The sequence below is a fragment of the Brienomyrus brachyistius genome, chromosome 24 (genome assembly GCF_023856365.1).
Source record: "Brienomyrus brachyistius isolate T26 chromosome 24, BBRACH_0.4, whole genome shotgun sequence".
Lineage (NCBI taxonomy): Eukaryota > Metazoa > Chordata > Actinopteri > Osteoglossiformes > Mormyridae > Brienomyrus > Brienomyrus brachyistius.
Genome location: NC_064556.1, coordinates 6,257,874 through 6,268,304, shown reverse-complemented (window position 1 = coordinate 6,268,304; position 10,431 = coordinate 6,257,874). Strand labels below are relative to the sequence as shown.

Genomic DNA, 10,431 nt, shown 5'->3' with positions numbered 1-10,431 from the left:
ATTGGGGGGGGGGGGGGGGCTGTCATCAGATTCACTGGTACCGCCAAGCACCAGGATAAATACCTACAAGACTTTATCAGACCGTACAATCATTCAAGGTCGTTCTGGCCTGAGCTGACAAGAGAAATGTGAGTCCTTTTCTAAGGGAGGGATTTGCCGATATAATATATTTTTGTACACATATATATTCCAGCACAACTTTTCAGAGGCGAACATTTCAGGTCCAGAAAGTAAAAATTCACACCAGGATTTTGTTTCAACCAACCAGTTAAGCATAAAGAGTCACAGTCACAGAGTACTCAACTGGTTGGTTGAAACAAAATCCTGGTCTGGATTTTTACTTTCTGGACCTGAAATTTCCACCTGTGCTACTTTTTAATTAAAGCAATTCTTAGGCTACGTATACTCACAGTATATCTTTAGTTAAATTTTTTTGCATTAAATTACACACTTGGTGTCTTTAGCTATTGTCTTTATAATGGTCATATCATGTTGCTATTAACGGAGTCTCATAATCTTTCATTAAGTCTTCCATATAATTTTAGTGTTTTACATATGGAGCAATTTAGCACAATGCACTCAATGACATCATTCGGAGGAATATAAAATGATTACAAATACATAATTAGGCATGAAAAGCCAAATTTTTATTGGAAATGACACATAAGCGTGTGACTAATATTTCTGACGTGTTAAGAAGAGTCAGATTTCTGCAGTCAGATACAAAAACGTAAATGGAAGAAAGTGACGATTTTGGAAGAGTAGAAAAGGGCCCCCCCTCGGACCCCTGCTTGCTTTTAAAAAGCTCTCTGTAACAATGGTAAGAACTAAAGCTCAATGCAGATAAAATGCAAAATAAATAAATAAATCAGTGAGTCCATTGTCTCCAGCCAATCATAGAGTAATTATTCAGGACCTAAGCATGTCAACAAACACGTTTGCTATAAAGCAGTATAACGTTTGCTGAATTATATTTAGTGTTAGCTAAGAATATAGCTAAAGATGTTCTTATACACAAAAGCTTAATTACCTCTGAGTTTATTCAACACCATAAAATCACCCAATAAAGGCATTCAGAAAAGCATTTCGTTTTTCTCAGTTTTCTTGCACGAAAATGTAATTATATACTTTTTTTTCATTTCATGACGTAGGAAAAATGTAAATGAAAAAGAAAAAAGTGAGCATGCAAAAAATGTAAATAAATCAATTTATAAAAAATGTTTAAATCTTAGGTGCATAACGTTTTATTAGAGTTATTAGGTGTGATGAGTCTCATTATTGCAATTTGTGGGCATGATGACGGAGTAACTGGTGAATAAAAATTCAGATTAATTTATAAGAAAGCTTAAATAAATTAGTATATATTAAATGAAGCTTCTTTTCCATTCTTTGTGTTGAAAAGCATGAAAAGATCAATAAAATCCAGGCATAAGTGATACTGAGCAGTGTTAATATGCCAGAAGAAATGATTATGTCCCCAATAGTTTCAGACAGTTCAACATACATTCACTTCATTTAAAAATTAAAAGAATAATACTGAAAAATAACAAAATATAAACAATGGTTGACACACTCACATTCACCAAGTGACGCTTCGAAAATAAATTTCCCATGATGCACTTTTCATCTTGATTGTTACAGAAATCAAAACATTTTTACTGAGGGAAGTACATGTTTAAAGCACAAATTTATTATTCCAATGATAAAATATGTTTCTAGCACTCTCTATATTAATTAAGACATTGTTGTCTTTTTTTCCCAACAAATGAGAAAATGATATCGTTCATAAATGTATGTACTTCGTTAGGAGGAATCATCAGCTCCAACATTTTGATATGGCTCATATAACATAAACATTCACCTTTTGCTGGTATGTCCTTCACTGTCCTAAAATAAGGCAAATCCAGTTTCTGCATAAAACTAGTCAAACGTCACTGCAGCGGTCGAAGAGTAGAAGACTGGATAGGAGTTTGAGAAAAAGAGAAACGGGTGGCAGTCGATCCGATGGAAGGGGGACGGCACCTCCATCGCGGGCCCGCTTTCTCTTTCTTCGTTTGTCCTGTGCGGCTACGTCGGGATGTTTTGCGGAGCCGTGAGTCCAGGCCTGCTCTCATTTCTCTGAGCTACTTTCCGTCTGTGCTAAAACAGTCTCGCATGCTTCTTCAGCTCGTTCCGCTTCCACAGCGCGAGCTGCTCGAACTCCACCACCGTCATGCCAAACACTTGGTAAAATTCCTCAGGAGACAAATGACGCTGGTAGCCGGGAGCAATAAGAGCAGGCAATTGTGGTTTTAGGGAATTCTGTTCCGAAAAAGCTCTTCCCTATATTTCTCTAAGATACTGTATATATCTAAGGAAAATTGGGTTACATCGATTTTTCATTCATATCAGCTTATTTAGGCAGTTGAATTGGTTTAATTTCTCAGGACCTTTTGCACTTACCTCTAACCTTGCCCTGTCTACATCATTTGGCAGTCTGTTCTGCCCCCTAGCGGTCACTACCAGGGCATTGTAGGGATAAATCTGTAGGAACATGATGTTAAGAAATAAATGACACCACAGGACTTTAAACAACGTCGTAAAGGTTCGGTTAAAGTTATATTTATTTGGCTCAGCCAGACTGTTTGCACATCCTCATCATATGAAGAGTGATATGGCGTCATTTTATGGCTTTTATTTTAATCGAGGGATTCGTCTTAGAGACCACTAAAAATCTGCCATCCAAACATACTGGCCAGAAGATTCCCTCTAAGCTTATGAAATCCCCAGACTTTCACTATACAAACTCTCCTGCAGATACGGGCTTGGTGCTGATTATCTCTGGGTATGAGTCCAGGAAATGTCTCTTTACCTTATGACCTTACAGTGGGACTCGCTTCCTAAGGGACATGAAGTATTAGCTACTGACACTCAGCAACGACGCAGCCCTCCTTAGGATTTCAATATAATTTTGTCAGTCAGAACTAGCACACCTCTCTCATTTCTGTGGGCCCTGGTTCTCTGATTGCACACTGCTGACTTCCTGTACCATGAATATTGATACATACCCTGTAATCTGTTGGAAGGGAAAAAAGAGAAAGAAGCAAAAAAGATGATTATTATACTCTTACAGACGCTCACCACATGAACGAGCACATGGATATTTTAGCTGCACAGCACACTTCTTGGTCGCAGCGTGTTAATCGTTAATAAACCAAAGATGCTAATCACGAACGAATAGCCGAGCTAGAAGCAGGCCGCTCACACTGCAAACCGGCCGCCTACCTCGGAATCCCCAGTTCTCTGTGTCGCCGCTGCTGTGCTCGAAGAAATCCGCACTGTGAGGCTGCGGGGAAGGAAGAAGGTGGAAAAGACGGAGCTGAACGGCGCTAAAATGGTCCAGAAGAACCGCTTTAATAACCCCGTGATTTCCTTTGAGATCCGTTTCTTTCCATCCATCCATCCATCCATCCATCCATCCATCCATCCATCCAGCTTTTATCCGAAACGAGTTACAGTAGAGAGAAGGGTAATAATTTATGCACACTCCCTGGGGATCCAACAACTACTGACAAAATAATATTTCATGAACCATTTGCTGTATTTTTTGAGCCCACTAGATGGTGCTCTCTGTTCACAAAAGCGCACAAAGCAAACCAAGAGCACCATCTAGTGGACTCAAAAATGCAACAATGGTTCATGAAGCGTAACCTTTGCGTTGTTAGTGTATTGCCCTACTTATTGAGTTACAATACATAGCAATTTGCTCCAGAAAAAAAACCATTATGTTCATTAATCATAATGAGACTGTAGAATATGGCGCTCGGGATAACCCTGAACCGAAGTAGACCCTGCTTAACACCTCCGCCCCACCTCTCCCTCTCGCGGCACTCCCCCGGCCCACCAGCCTCACCCTGTGCAGCCCGTTCCGGCCATATCCTGGCAACGACGCCGACTTTGAGACGTAGGAGCCTGCAGGAGAGGAAAGGCAGGCGTGTCAAAGTTCGCTAAGCAGGCGGTGGGCATTCACAGGCACGGCGCAAGACCCCATTTGACTTGCAAGGGCTTTGGCGACACCAGTAAATGCCAGTTTACACAACACCATCGGGGGGTGGATGTCTATATGCACGCTTACAGTCCGGCTGGGGAATGATGTGAAAATACCCCAGGAAAATAAAAGCTATTCTACTTGGTGGTTAACGTTTCACTACACAGCATGCATTAAATTTCCAGCTCCGCCCTTTAAATAAAAGCCCTGTGTATGATTGGATAAAGGCCTGATTCCCATGTATTGGTCACCGTTTGCATGCTATCCTGAAAACAATGGCCCATCTCACTGGCCCTCCATCCCGCGAGTGTAGTGCTAGGCTGCACGCAGACCACACGAGTGCACGGACAAAGACACCGACTTGCACGGCTCTGATTCGCTCCTCCCCCACTGTGACCTTTGACCCCAGGCTGACTCACTCACCGCTGTCCATGCTGTAGCGTGAGCGTGGAGCTGAGGGGAAGGAGGTAGAAAAGACACCCTGTTGGTTCCATGCAGGCAGCCCCAAACACACACACACACACACACACACACACACACACACACACACACACACACACACACACAGTCATATAATCATATCTTTTTATCTTTTTATTCATTTCTATGGGAAAAACGCTACTGCTACCTATGACGACCTTAACTCCTAACCCAGCCCTAACCATAACCACAAGCAACCGAACAAAATACAAGCCTTTTGGCATTTTTAGTTCTTGGATTGCAGTCATAGACTTTATGAAACTGAGTTCCCCCTTGTGGGGATGGACGAAATGGTCCCCGCAACATCAAAATAACAGGTATTTATCACATTGTAGGGCAATCTGATCCCCACAATGTAATATATACGCAACCCACACACTCAGACACACACGGAGCCACGGACACCCATTCATCCAGTGTAGTAACGATATTCGGAGGGAAACGGCTTCTTTCTTTGAGTTCCTTAAAGGAACCGCACCATCTCAGCAGGCCTGCTTCGGAGGAGCCTCCTGCGGCAAAGCAATAAAGGTCATCCAAGATAGAACAGCTGCTGTCGGGGGATTTACGCAAAATAGCCCGCGTCGCACCCCCCTCCCCCCTGGCGTCCCAGATGCAGTGCTGCGCTTACACTAACCGCTGGTGGGGTTACATTTTCACTGGGGTAATTACAGTGTGCAGTTCCCGTTACTGTGTGAGACAGCTGACGTCAGTCGGAAGCCGGAGGGTCTTCTGCTAACCTGTTACTATGAGAGATGAAGTCTGCGTATAGTCCCAGCGGCCGCTGTACCATAGGCTGCCATGGGGAGGCGCTATCCCCGACCTGATCTGAGAAGCCCACTGTAACCCTTTGGTCTGGCTTATCATGACCATTGAAAATGACCAATCAGACAGCTCAGTCCCCCCCTCAGGCTCTCAGACGGGGAGGCGTGTTAACTGGGATCCAGGAACCCCTCGATCAAAAGTTGGGTCAGTCACTCTGGATGTTTAAGTCAGTGCACACAAATGAAATATTTGACCAGATTAGACCATTATATGGCTTCGGAGGGGAGATTCTAAATCTGAGGATGGATGGACAATCATTGCAGGGAAATAGTGATTTATTTTTGATCGATTTCCTTAAGAAGGTTCTAGAAAGGTGAGTGAAAAGGTAGGAGCTGAAATAGACAGCCCAGTACTTTCACAGAAAGGGCAATGTTTTATAATACCCCCCCCCCACACACACACACACACACACACACACACACACACACCCTCGAGTGGGGAGGCCCTTGCTGTAATTCCAGAGATCACATAATCATAGAATCATAACTGGTATCACCGAAGATTTATCGCTGCAGTCTGAAGGTCTCTCCTCACTCAGACTGATCTCGCCGCCCTATTACGGGTCTGTCTGCTCTGGGCTGGATTTATGGAGTGTGGCTGGGAGCGGATGTATGTCACAAACAAGTGTAGAATTTGGCTTTTTAGACAAACGGGGCCCTCCATCACGTAACTCAGTCATGAAATCTACATATGGCTAAAGGCTAAAATGTTATAAAAAGCCCTGGACCTAAATATAGAATGGGCAGGCGACAGCGAACAAGGACAAATGGGAGGTAATTCATTGGGGGAGCAGAGGTGCACAGAAAGTATAAAGCGAGGCTGGAAGCAGGGGCCCCTCAGGAAGGTTTGGAGGCTAATGGAGAGCTGAAGCCTGCGAACGGTACTCTGTGATGCAGCTGCAGAGCTCTGAGTGTAAAGCCCAGGCCATTTGCTGGAAGGTCTCTGCTGGAGTGCAGGTCGGAGTATCCAGCATCATTTTTGGTAACACTTTATTTAAGGCCATGTTTTTGGTAATCTATGAACGCATTTATAACGCATTCATAAAGCATTATAAACAAGGCATAACATGCTATAGCCATGTTTATTATGCATTATGAATGCTTTATGAAGCTCTCATACAATCTTCAATGTCTATAATATGTATAGTATGTAATTCCTTACAGCCATTCATGGTGTAGTTGTAGCCCATACTGTGTAGCGTCTCCTTGCTGCTACTCCGGGAACTGCGCGCATTGTTCCAGGGGTCGTTGTCATAGGAACTTGTTCTGGCTTTCATCTCCTCCTTCAGGATCATCCTGCCAATTCCACCCTGGATCTGGAATGGGACGAACCAGTGAGTCACCCAGGGAGCGGTTTGTGTGCAAAGGGAGTGGCAATGTTGGAATCTCCTTCTGTCCCATAGAGGTTTTTTTCCTCCCTGAATTCCTTTATTTCTTTTTATGCGTTTAATAGTAAAAATAACCGCCCCGTCCTTAATGTTTTATACCATCTGAGTTTGCTTTTGGCAGTAAAATCTTGTTGAGGAAGTCACCAGGAAGCCATAATGTGAAGGTTTATCCGCATATCGTATGTGATCAGTGTACATCAAAGTAAGCGAGGGTTCCTCGACGTGTCCCCAGCTCTCATATTATCTGTACATATGTTTATATATTGTGATCTTCAGAACTTACATATGAGTCAACAAGACAGTCATCACATTCTATAACAGCTGGCCTTTCATTTAACATTTCACTGCGATATTCATAAAGTATTTACTAGAACAGCGTGTTATTCCGAAACAGACCGAAGCATGATGCAGTTACAGAAATGCAATAAATGTTCCGTTTGCGTGTGTCGCATTTGTCATTTGTGTAGAACCAAAAATTGCAGGAAATAGGCAGCAACTTGCATAGAAAAAAAAACAACACAAACGTGTCTTTCGGCAGCTCAGAAATGGCTGCGGTAGCATTCGCCTGTAGATGCTTCGGATGGAGTAAGAGCAGACGGCAACACACACATCACAGAGCAAAGAGAGACGATGAGGGACAGGAGGAAGCCAGACAGCCTCACGGCCGTACCCTGTTCAGGCTGTGACTCCAGCTCTCGTCCTCCCCTCCAGACGAAAATCTCCGGGCGCGAGGAGCTGTGGGCAGAGAGGCAGTGACATGTGAACGGTCACCTTGGAGGGCTCCCGGAAATCACTGCCAAGCACCGGCGAAAATGCGCCATCAAACAAAAATGTGGCCGATTCGTTGAAAGGGAAACATTAATCTGTCGTCTTGTGTTTTGCTAACGAGCTCCAACATGTAATTCAGGAAAACAAAAAGTGCAATATGGGGAAAGGGAGAGGGGAAAAAAAACAGTGAATTAAATCTCCAGCAAATGTAAAAGTCTTCAGGTGGATAAGATCTTGTGTGTCTTTTGAAATCGAAAAGTATAAAGTGGCAGGGGGGTGGACAGGCGTCCACAGCATACGCGGTCGCTAGAAAACAAACAGAACTGCAATCTCATGGTTCTGCCTTTTATCTAGCGGAACGCGGCGGCAGGAATTAGAGGGGAAGTGCAGCTTGCTGAGAGCACGTCGTAATTGGATTGGATCAAAGCAATTACTCCTGCATGCACATGACAGGGCCTTTATCAGCAGGGCACAGTGCAAACCACCCCCCCATCTGAGATCAGGTCCTGGAATGGGGAGGCAACTACCAGAAACTACTGCCCCCACCAGAAACACAGCTGACTATTTAATGAAAATTTGAGCCCAGGGAAGGGGCTGAAAAAAATCAGAATTACTCACTGGCACTGGGTCCAGAGTTAAACAAGATTAGCCTGATTGTTATTCATCAGGAGAGGCAGAGGTGAGTTTTAAGAACTGCAGGAAGCCTCGGATCGAACGCCAGCAGGACACACTGTTATAGGCTGCCAATAAATCACTAAATCGACATGATCTGCAGTTAACCTGCAGCTGGGGGGGGGTCACTAAAAAAATCACTGGACTGAAGTAATTAATAGTTTAAATGTGGTTTTCATTCAAATGGAGGCGAAGAGGTACCTTTGGGAGATTCTGCAAAGTAGTAACTGGGTTCGGGGGGATTGTAGAGGTCAGGGTAGTAAGGTGAGGGGAATTCGGAGGGTTGGAGGGCATCCTCGCCGGCCTGGGACCTGGAGGCTGGACGTTGGTGGTGGTCTGCAGAGAAAGGGGGGTCAGTGAAAGGGAAGCAAAGATGGCCGCCCCGCACAGGACTGCTGCCCTTTATGGGTCAGACTGAGAGAGAGAAAATGTGTAGAGTTGGGTAGTTCCGGTCCAGAGGGTGAAAGTCCAGACAGAGATTTTGTTTCAACCAACCAGTGGAATATATGGAGTCACAGTCACAGAGGACTCAACTGGTTGGTTGAAACAAAATCTTGGACTGGACCTTTACTGTCTGGACCTGAACTGCCCACCTCTGAATGTTAGGGAGAGAAGGCTAGCTCAGAACAACAAACAGTGCTTTCAGTGCACTGCACATCACTGCACATCCATATCGACGAACAACAAGAAAATATGGTTAACAGCAAACAGGGAAGTACTTATTACAACATATCAACGACTGCAAGATATTAATTAACTGAATTGCAATATTTGCACACTAGAAAGGCTCTACACATATCCAGATGGACCCAAAGAACACAGAAGAAGTTCTAAATGATCTCAGTCAGTATTTGTTGGATGTAAAATGAGGTTACGTCCCAATGAACCCATCATAAGTATAAAATATCTTAAGTCGAATATGATAGATAGATAGATAGATAGATAGATAGATAGGTAGATAGGTAGGTAGAGCTATCACTGAATAAGTTAATAGATACTGTAACTAACTAAATGGCAGTAAAGAAATTAAAATAAGATCAAAAACAACAATAAATATTTTTAGCTACATGTTGTCAAACACCGTATGTGATGTTTGCATCTGTGTTTAAGTGTTTATTTGTTTAACGAATGAATGTCACTGGGAGTGAATCAGGTGCTAATTAATACACAGGACTGTCACCGTAGCCACTGACAGCAGTGTGGCAACAAACTAGAGAAGAGGCTGAGCTCTGACTGTTTTGGGTGCCAGGAGTGGAAGGTACCCGCTTTACAGATTAACTGAGCAATGTAGGACAGATTAGGACAGATTAGGGCATAAATTGCCCCACTACAGTTTAGCCGGGAAGTTATGCTTGTGTTTATGTGTGTGATGCAGAGAGGGCAGCTTGTTTCCAACACAAAAACTACTGCCCCTAATATCGTGCTAAAACCTTGACTTTTATTACCACAGGGAGTCAAAGACCAAAAGCAAGAATAAATGTATTTTCATTGCCTGCTTGTAGACGGGTAGGAAAATTGGTAATGGGTGTTATATTGTTAAAAAAAAAAGATTTGAATGATTCATCAGGCCTAGTCATCAATCACGACTATATTTGTGCACAAAAGAGGTGGGGAAAAAACCTGGTTGAGGGAGCGTGTCTGTGTGAAACGAAATTTGGATTTTCGCTTGTCAGGCATGTAGATTTGTGTAGGAAACAGAGAGATACGGAATGCATGGAAGGTACAAGGGATGTGCGTATACTTACGGAGGGGAGGGTCCGTCGGTAGGCAGAGAGAAAGTGAGCGAATGCACGTCAAAAAGACAAATGGAGAAGAAAGGGAGAAGAACATCGTTAGACTAACGTCATCGTTAGAGTGGATGGTGAGTCAGTGCACGCACGAGCACCTAATCCTTCTCAGTTCGGACCAGTCGGATAGAACAAACCGTGCTTGAGGTACCGGCTACCGTCTGAAAGACTGATGTTAATTCGCAGAGAACTTATAGCGTCTCAAGACCCATTCGCGTCAAACAAATAAAGAAGGGCAGTGACATCTGCGCAAACAACTCGAGCAGTTACAAGCACTTCAGATTCCTTCTTCGTCTGCAGCAGACAGCACTGACCACGGGTGTTTCTCAATACCAAGAACGCGAAGATCGTACTTGTGGTCTTGGCAGGACCGGTCTCGCTAGCTTGCCTTCCAAGAATAAACTTGGGTTGCAATGAATCATGGGATAGGTCTAGTTTGGCGAGGAGGCATCCGATGTATCCTTGATATTTCGGGGAGGGCGAGAACG

General features: G+C 43.8%; 1 protein-coding gene across 1 annotated transcript in view; it reads right to left on the bottom strand.

Moving 5' to 3' along the window:
• Window positions 1-625: 625 nt before the first annotated feature.
• Window positions 626-10,431, bottom strand: part of LOC125719904 (actin-binding LIM protein 3-like) — a 72,361-nt gene continuing 62,555 nt past the window's right edge. The window contains exons 16-24 of the mRNA XM_048994750.1: window positions 8,358-8,474; window positions 7,387-7,451; window positions 6,491-6,644; window positions 4,451-4,480; window positions 3,893-3,951; window positions 3,265-3,325; window positions 3,048-3,055; window positions 2,443-2,523; window positions 626-2,253 (exon numbers count right to left, since the gene is read on the bottom strand). Of these exons, the coding sequence (XP_048850707.1) occupies window positions 2,140-2,253; window positions 2,443-2,523; window positions 3,048-3,055; window positions 3,265-3,325; window positions 3,893-3,951; window positions 4,451-4,480; window positions 6,491-6,644; window positions 7,387-7,451; window positions 8,358-8,474 (689 nt within the window). The 3' untranslated portion in view covers window positions 626-2,139. The remainder of the gene's footprint in view (window positions 2,254-2,442; window positions 2,524-3,047; window positions 3,056-3,264; window positions 3,326-3,892; window positions 3,952-4,450; window positions 4,481-6,490; window positions 6,645-7,386; window positions 7,452-8,357; window positions 8,475-10,431) is intronic.